The sequence below is a fragment of the Oryzias melastigma genome, linkage group LG17 (assembly GCF_002922805.2).
Source record: "Oryzias melastigma strain HK-1 linkage group LG17, ASM292280v2, whole genome shotgun sequence".
Lineage (NCBI taxonomy): Eukaryota > Metazoa > Chordata > Actinopteri > Beloniformes > Adrianichthyidae > Oryzias > Oryzias melastigma.
Window position 1 is genome coordinate 9,620,588 of NC_050528.1, and position 9,496 is coordinate 9,630,083.

General features: G+C 39.3%; 2 protein-coding genes across 4 annotated transcripts in view; one reads left to right on the top strand and one right to left on the bottom strand.

Annotated features, from left to right (window-relative positions):
- The window catches only part of clcn2a (chloride channel, voltage-sensitive 2a), an 83,124-nt gene that overhangs the window by 31,236 nt on the left and 42,392 nt on the right, over positions 1–9,496 (top strand). For all 3 annotated transcript variants that reach the window (XM_036216178.1, XM_036216175.1, XM_036216177.1), the window contains exon 2: positions 9,115–9,283. In XM_036216178.1, coding sequence (XP_036072071.1) covers positions 9,115–9,283 — 169 coding nt within the window. The remainder of the gene's footprint in view (positions 1–9,114; positions 9,284–9,496) is intronic.
- Positions 6,188–8,719, bottom strand: LOC112147099 (zona pellucida sperm-binding protein 4). Its single transcript, XM_024273236.2, has 8 exons — positions 8,415–8,719; positions 8,150–8,337; positions 7,974–8,071; positions 7,073–7,230; positions 6,800–6,992; positions 6,588–6,732; positions 6,444–6,519; positions 6,188–6,338 (listed from the first exon to the last, which is right to left on the bottom strand). The coding sequence occupies exons 1-8, from the start codon at positions 8,662–8,664 to the stop codon at positions 6,241–6,243; spliced, it is 1,206 nt and encodes a 401-aa protein (XP_024129004.1). The 5' UTR covers positions 8,665–8,719; the 3' UTR covers positions 6,188–6,240.

Consider the following 9,496-nt stretch of genomic DNA (forward strand, 5'->3'; position numbering starts at 1 on the left):
GACAGAACACCAGAACAACGTCCAAAAAGAAATGAAGACATGAAGTGGTAAAAGAGTGGAGCCTGACCAAAAAACCTTGTGAACGAATGAACTTTTATGTTTTTTAAATTTACAGACAGCCTTCTGAGAGGAGTTGATCTGATGTGGTCGTGAAGGGTGAGCCACTAAAAATGGAACGTCACTGACGTGTATGTGGGAGTAAAGGCAGATGTCCTGATGCTGTGAATATTTTGAGGACTTGTAAAGTTTTTTTTGCTTCTCACTTATTTTACCTTCACTATATTTTTCCAGAAAAAGCAAATACATTAATTATTGTCTCCTTAATCCACTTTTATTGACTGAATCATCGTTTTAATACCAATTCCTGAAAGCTCTTATGAAATATTGAACAGGTTCAGTAGGAAAACGATGCTGAACTGAGTGTTGACAGATGCAAATGCAGAAGCCGGTGGTAAACTAGTTATAGATAACAGCTCATTTAACCCAGAGGGGGCTACCTGCCATTCTCCCTGGGGGGCTGTGCTCCAGATGGCCAGTGATTGCCTCAGCTCAGGTCCAAAAACCAACTCAGCTCGTTTGCAGTCTGTTGGAGTTTGCCGATGCCATTTGTGGGTTTTTATGTTCCCTCTCGTGCACGTGAGAGCGTGAAAACAAACCACACAGAACATTTCAAATTAAATTTACGTTATGAATGGATTTAGTTTGTGTTTTAAAGGGTATGTAGCCCATCAATCATGATTGATGCGAACAGAAACCAATACTGCATGTGCCTCCAGTCATTCGGTGCTTAAGAAAACAATACAGTCTGCAGCTATTTTAGAGACAAACCAATATAACTTAGTAAGAAATACAAATTACATGTTTTCATCTACACAAATTCTTCTCATAATAAAGGTTTTGTGTGTGAAGTTAGTCGTTTAAACCTTTTTTTAAGTAAAAAATGACTTGCTAATCAGCTTTTTATCATGCAAAACTTAAAATCTGTTTCCGCTGGAAATAGTATTTTTTTGTTTTTAACATTTTTCTTATAAAAGAGAACAAATGTAATAAAAAATCATTTAATTTTTGCATGTCTGAGTATTTCTCCTTTTAAACTGTCATGAAGACGCTCTGTTTAAATTAATGAGGCGCTGTGACGTCAGAAGGGACAAAAAGCGCATGCGCGAGCTCCCTGATTTGCCCCGCCCACAGCATGCACAAGATGGGAGAAGAGATGATAATACTGGACAGCACTTTGAAAAGCGACAGATTCAAATTCTGCTCTACAAATGAACTACTTCTCGAACTTATGTTTGTCTTTTTTCTCCTACATTTATTTGTTTTAAAGTTGTGCATTTATGACTTTAAAAGTCGTAAATCTACGACTTTAAAACAGCTGCTGCTTGAAGAGCGCTAACTGACTGCGCCACCGATCAGCCAATACTCCAAAGGAAAGTAGAAGGGTTTCAACCGTTAAAGGTGTTGAAATGAAAACACTAGATCGCCAGTTAAATTAGTCTTTTTTGACCAAAATTTAGTGGGAGGAGAATTTCCAAACAATTGTATATAAGTAGAACAGACAAACCTCTGCTTTGAGCCGATGTTTCCTCCTCTTCCTTTTTTTCATCTTTAAAGTTTTAAAGAAGCACCAACACTGTGTGCCCCTCTCTGACCCCTCAGACGGCAGCAGGAAGGGAGGGGCGCTGCCCTCCAGAGTTATTGATTACATCAAACTTTTGATTTATTTTATTTATGATTTTTAATTATTACTCTTTTTATTACTTTTTTTACATGAAATGAGTGATCTGTCAAACTGTTTAACAAAAAATAAATAATAAATAATAATTGTGATTTTGCGTTCCCTCCAGCAGATGGCGACCTAGGCGGCCGCCTAGGTCACTTATACCCAGGGCCAGCCTTGAAACCGATAATAATATCCATGTCACGGTAAAATCCAATTTTTTTCCTAGTGAAAAAATAATTAGTTATATTAATTCACAATTACCGCATTTGGCTATATGTCATCACAATAAAATCTTTGAGAATGAGATACTTAAAGAGATAAACAAAAGTGTTCGCTTGTAGATGATTCAGCCCATGAAGCTCCTCACTTCCTCGTCTGAGCTGGCATCTGGCACAAAACGATAAGGCTGGACATTTCCGATATTTGTTTGACATTTTTTGAAGGTTTACACTAGCGAGACACAGCTAGCATCATAAGAAAAAGGGGATCAAAGACGGGGCTACTTAGCTTAGCAACAAAGGCCACGCCCATGTAGAGGAGATTTTGGAAATCTACTCACTCTATAGTGCACTACATAGTGCGTTCGCCATTTTCTAAAATCAAGTGCGCTAGAAATTTCCAAGAAGTCTTTGTAAAAAGCTAGCATGTATCGACGTTCTCTGCATTAGCAGATATAGACCATAATGCATTGCGGTCAAACATTTGTTGTGATAAAAATGTGTTTAAATGTAATTTCTTAATTAACCATACACATTTTCATCATCTAAACACTGTGGAGTCATAAATAGACGTCATTAAATATTCTTGTTGATTAGGTTTTCCAATCAGGAAATATCTGTTTAAAAAAAAAGGAAAATAGTGAGCATTGTTGCATTATTGTCATAAAATAAACCTTAAGACTATAAAAGATTTTTCCACAAGTGTTTTTTTTTATTATTCCTTAAAAAGCAAAGAACATTTTGGCTGCATATTGATTTTCCAGTGCATGAGAAGAGACTCTGATTTATTGTTGAGGGCGTATCTCAGTGACAAGCAGGAGGGATTTGAGCTCTTAATGTGATCAAGCGTGTATGAAAAGAAGGAACCAGGAATTGTTTTGATAATAGTAACAATAAAACAAAAAAACTGTGATAAATTGTCAACCGGTCTGCTGAAACATTTAAAAAAAAAAAAAGAAAAAAGCCAAAAATACCAATATTTTTTGCTACATTTACTTAAGATGGATTGCTGAAGAGCCACAAACGAAATGATGCATGAATGAAGCATGGATGCTTTCACTGAATCAGGATGACTTTACTCAAATCAGCTCCAATTCATGCATCTTAATGCAGTTTTTGATCACTTCATTTGTAACTGCAGCACATTTTTATTGTTCTTCAATGCAATTACAGTAGTCATTGATTAGATTGTGTGATATAAGCCCTCTGTCCACCAGATAGTTAGGATTTCTGAGGCATTAGTGTAGCAGAGACAGCCATTTAGTGAGCCTCTGATGCATGCATCTGTTTTAGCAGCGCAGCGCCTCTCTCTGGTGGCAGCATTACAGACAACGTTCACACAATGTTTTCTTTAATAGGGATTATAAAAGCCAAAGAGGCATGTTACAATTGTTAGGGTTTTTTTTAGTGTTTTACCTCCACAAAAAAGGCAGTTTTACAAAACAAATGGTGTTAATTTCCTTTTTTTTCTGGCAATTCACTCTAATTCTCTTTTTCAGATGTACATCAAAGCTGCTCCGCCTCATTCCATTTCTGCTGATATAAATATGGATTCCCACCCAGTGTTGTTTTTAAATAATGCTCCTTTCAATGCATTTTAGACTTCACTGCAAGGGCTGAAGTGAAGATGAGCATCCTGACAGCATGGTCCTCTTTGCCTGCCAGACTGAACCAATACAGCTGCTCTGCTTTCCCTCTGCACCTCCTTGTTCACGAGAGCAGAAAGTGTGAGGCTGGAGGAGTCGTGATGCCCATCTCAATGAGATATGGAGAGGGGGGGCGAACAAAGAGGGAGATGGTGCACAGCAGAGAGACTTTGCAACTTGTAGCTACACAGAAATCTTGTCATGACAGGATTTGAAGGGCAACAAGGCTGCACTAAGGTTTGCATGCTAGAGACGGTATACCGGCTCTGTCAGGGTGATGCATGAAGCCAGTCAGACTGGAATTCTGACTACTGCAGAGGCTGTTCAAGCCAGTTTAGTAGCTAACATGTACCATCACTGATGCCTGTTGGTGCAATTATGCATCAAAAAATAAATTCAGGAATCAAAAGGGTTAACCCTATATAACCATTAGTGTATTTAAACTTTCCTTAAACACTCAGTAGCTGGGTTTCTATTGGCTATGAAACTGTGCAAATTGAATTTATAATAGGCTTGGGAATCGATTAAAAAATTAATCGCAAACTGGAAACATTTAATCGCGATTAATCGCTATAATTTTATTTTTTTATGTCTCAGTATTTCCCGAACATTTATTATCTGTGAATAATCACAATATGAAATCACACACGAATATCTACATTTAAAAAAATTTAATTACTGCTGTCAATCGATTACAAAAAAATTTGATTAATCACACTTTTGCGTTGGGATTAATCACAATGTTTTACCAGGTAAAATGTATTTGTATAATATGGCTCCGGAGCACAGATCAAATAGTCCACTTTTTGTGAAAAAGTGATCTAAGCCACAAAAATAGCAAGAATAAAGTACTAAAAACTGATTGAATATTTATCTTTTGTATGTGACCGTGGTATAAGTGGGATAATACGACGAAATGTTTTAATGCACCCCATGGAAGCTTGAACTGCTGAGTTAAAGTGAAAGACTGTTTCTTCAATTAATTTGATACATATTAACGCATTAATGCACATGATTAATAAAATAAATTAATGCATTAAAGTTCACAGTGATAATTTATACATTTGAAACAATTGAAAAAAAATAAACTAGCGTTTATCAAAAAACGTTTTTGCACTTTGAGCTTTTTTTTTGGTGCATCGAAATGAACATATATTTGCAAAACTTAAATGGAAACACTTTTTTCAATATAAATGAGTCACGTGACCAACACTGAATACCACACTTAGCAGTGGCGAGCACCACAAGAGGTACCACAACATCACGCAGCGTGCCAGAGACGCCGACGTCTCCTTTGATGAAGAAAATTTAATTGTATTTGCTGTAAATCAAAGTTTTGCTCTCATACGTTGTAAATGAACTCCAGATTCAGCCCATTTTTTTTATTGTATAACGCTATTGTGGCTTTTACTTTAAAGGGATACAGAGACGCGCTAAACAGGAAGTTGTCATTCAAGCTAACGTGAAGGCTATGCGCCTCGTTTGCTAAAACAGTTAAAAACAAAATTGAAGTTATAAAAAAATCAAAGTTTAGCAAAATTCATAGCACCTGGTTGATGAAGAACCAAGGTTTGTAATAATTTGTTTTAGTCAGTTTTTAGTTCTGCGTTTTCACAAATTTGCACTGTTAGCACACATTTTATTTTGTGCAGTAAGTGGCACTGATGTTGAGGTAATGCTGCCTGAAATGTTCGGTAATGGAATTTAATTTACATTTATGCAGAAATAAACATTACAAAATGTTTAGAAGCAGTATCACTATTGGATTATCATCAAAAGGTAAAATTGTCAAATAAATGGTGTAAAGTTTTGGAGGTTAGAAAGTAACACGAGTACATTTTTAAGTCTTTTTTGCTTTCATTTGTACCAAAAAGACAATTCATAAAGAAATGTCATGAATATGCTCCTGCTAGGTTCTGATCAGTCGAAAATGAGCCCAGATGGCTCTTCTCTTAAGGTTGCTGGCCCCTACGAGATAGGAGGGATTTTCCTCATTTCAAAATGAAATCTCTAGGTGGCCTTTAGTAGGAAAAGCTTTGTAATTTTTTTTCAAACTTACACTTTAGAAAGCTTTTTTGCTCAGTTAGACCTACACCACGTTAGTGTGGATACAGTTGGAGGTTTTACTTTTGATCATTTCAAAGTTTGAAATTTAAACAAAGTTCTGTAAAATTTTAAAACGTGGGCTTTACAGGGTTAATTTGAATCCTGCAAAAGGCTGTTTGGCAAGTGTAAAAACTGTTCAGCCGCATTTTATTCCATTGTTAACTCTAACAGCAGTCTTTGAAGAGGGGGACCAAACAAAATTAACTAGTTCAAATACCATATTGTCTTGCAGACACCGTCACATCACTTCAGTTACAAATAAGCCTTCACTGGTCCCAACAGTTGGGTTGGCAGAGATTTTTTCTTTTGAAAATTCCCTTCCTGACAATGTTGCATTTTATCTGGACTGGCACCAGAAAGCCCAGGACTCCACATAGTTAGCCATTAGCACCAAGGGTCTTGCCCAAGGAGCCCACAAACTGGTTTCTCCATACATCCTAGAACTGACTCATCCAGCCTCACAAAAAGGTATCACACCAATTGAAAACAATGAGTTTTGCACATGAGCTTTGACAAGCTTTATTAAAACAGATGGCCAAACGAAACTTTAACTTTTCAAGTGAGATGCAGGACTCTTAATCAGGATCACTTCACCGCTGGAGACCAGAGCCTTCTGACTTGAAGGAATCTTTACTGCAGCTCTTCCTGCAAGAGTACAGAAGTTTTAAAGATTTGATGGATGGATTACCGAGACATTTAGGCCCAAAGACCTCTGGTCTTCAACTGAGAATTTATAGTGGTGATACTCACGCTGACGATGACAGCGTTGCTCACAGGAGTCTGTGCTGCTCGGGTAGCACACAGCTGTTGCACAGTGGATGTAAACCTGCATAGAGAGATGTCAAGTTGACCTTTGAAGCAACTCTAAAGTTATGAACTGTATTGTAAGCATACCGTCTCCTGGGGAGCATATGTTTCTGGAACCACAAATGTAAACATCTTGCTGATGAACCGTTTGTAATGAGTGGGGTACTCAAGGCCAGAAGAGCCATCCACTGGAACCAGTACGGTGGAGTATCTGTCATCCTGGTAGGGGCATCTGCAGCAAAGAAAAGGGTTAATACTTAAGAAAAGCAGTTCTACCTAAGAGCGAACCAGTGTCATACCCATTAACAAGGAGGTCCCACTGTGGAAGACTTTGAGGATTTGGGGTTGCAGTGGCCCAACAGTGCTCAAGGTTTAAGATGATGTTGGGGTCGGACCGTCCAAGCACCCTGACCTCAACATAAACGGGTTGCCTCAACACCTTGGTGATTGGGTATTCAGATGGGTTGTAGAAGGAGTTGAATGCTTCCTCTTCTGCAATAAGAATATACAAAACCAGCTGACATAAAGCAACCAGAGTGTGATTCAATACCAGGCCAAGCTCCAGTACTTTCCTTCTACACAACCCTTTGCGAAACATTGTCCATTTGCCAGTCTGAGCTCCACTCTTAGGGGTCCCAGAGCTGCAACTGGTTGGGGAGCAGGAACAGGGTTCACCTCCATGATGAGAGCTTCCACAGCTGAGCCAGAGTACTTGCACATGAACAGCAGCCTGTTGGGGAAAGCGTTGGACATTCAACGACATTGGTTTAAGATTGTCTCATGGGATCATTGGTCCGTAAAACTCTGGTTTCTGGGTAGGCAACACTGTTAACTGGGTTCTCTAGTTAAGCTCAAGAGATCAATAATCTATTCATAATATAAGCAATTTAGCACATAAAACTGAAGTCTACTAGTTTGATGCACCAACGACTAATGGAATTTCGTATAGGATGGCCAATGCTCGGTTGACCTAAGCATACTAAATTAACATCTTTGAAACTCATAAGGAAATATTTTTTAAAGTATCAATTTGTGGTCTAACCATTTCTTGATCACTTTCCTTCTTCTGGAAGAAGGTGTAATGGTATAGTGTGATCGCCACCTAGTGGCCAAACTGAGATGTCCTCCAGGAGATGCAGAACAACGTTTATGATCTTAACATTTTTGGTAGGGCTTCTCATTGAGAAACCATGCACTGTATGCTATAAAGAATATAATTTCCCAAAACATAGATTACTATTGCATTTCTAAACAAATGTGTATGCATAAACTCAAAACTAAAAATATTCTGGAAAGAAATACCCAACCCTACTTTGAACTACCATTTGTAGGTCCTGATCAGGCATCTACTTTCACAGATGCTCACACCTCTAATAACAGCATTTAAAGTAGAATCCAGAAAATCTGGAGATACTCAAACATTGAGAATTAGGTCAAGTTATCCAGATTTTAAAGTACATTTGCATGTCTTACTCAAAATGACTGTCTCTTGTGATTGATCCTCTGGGTCCAACTCCTACTTCATACGAAGAAGACATGTGGTTTTCGTAGACAACGTAGTTTTCATCATCCTGTAGATGAGAAGCAGTCGGTTTAGCTACAGCCATTTCACTGTAATGATGTGAGGGACTTCTAGTGCTAGGGCCTACCTTGAGTGTCGTGCCACATGCCGTCACAGGGAACTGAAAAATGGCAAAGGCTGAGGTGCTGTCAACTGGACCGCAGAAGTCCCCGTCGGACTCCAGCAGACTGATCGAGTTCACGTCAATGGGAGGCACAGTGGTGTCTTTGGCCACGACCACCACGAACTGGCCATCCCTGGTACACTGCACAGTCACTGAGCAACACAAACACTGCTTCACAACCTTCAACCAAACAGGATCTTGAGTATTTTTAAGAGTCAAGTCAACGTACCTCCTTTTCCATAGTGACACTTCCACCCATCAAAGCAGCAGTTGATTTCCACACACTGCTCAGCAGTGATATCCGAAGTCCCACATTCAATCTTGTCACCCTCCTCCACATCACATTTATCAAAGGCAGTGACCGGTGGCTGCGCTTGATGAGGAAACGGGGGCTGGTGTTTCTGTGGTGTCCAGTGGTTTTGTGCGGAAGCACCACAAGCCAAAAGCACAACACCAAACAACCACTTGAAGAGCCCCATTATGGTGTTAGTGACTACAAACTGACCAAAGCTGCAGACGTGACACGCTCAGCTCAGACACAGCTTTTATTGTTGCCATGAACTCCGCCTCTCCTTGTTAGCAGGCAATTGTGCTCCAGCCTGCAGAGTTAATCAGGCAGGTGGAGATTATTGTGTGCTCATCAGTCTGAGAGGAAGTCATTACACAACTCCTGATTTAAAGTTCAGAAAATGTTCCTTTTTTTACCGTATAGATGTCAGAGATAATCAGCCAAGGTCTGAAAATAAACTTCCTGTTAGGATATAATACAGAAAATAAATTTTCTAACAACTGCCTCAGAATTTGAGCTTTTTTCCACACAAGCTGAATGTCTTAACCACATATTTATTCAGTTTCCGAGCAGGAAACCCGCTGAATCACACCTCTATTACCTGCATAAAGGTTCTCTATTTCTGCCTTTGTACACACAGATGTATGGGCGGTACACCCAGGAGCTGGGTGCGTATGCCAAGGAGGAGGCTGCACGCCTACGAGATGGAGGGGTACGTGATGGCGGGGGACTGCGGAGGAACACCAGCGTTCGGAGTCGAGCTGCTGATCTGCTGGAGCAAGATAAAGATCCATGTGCAAAGTGCCAGAGTAAGTGAGGATGTCTGTGTGATGCACCTGCAAAGGAAGAAATGTGTAACTTTATCAACACAGAGTCTGAAAGTCCCACTCCAATCATCTTATGATGGATTGTAGAAGCATTTCCTGTGGTCCTTTAATTATGAAAAAATCAAAAAATCTGTCCTTTACTGGGACATAGTTTCTGCAGAGCGGCAGTAGTTCCTTAGATCGGTGGTCCACAAA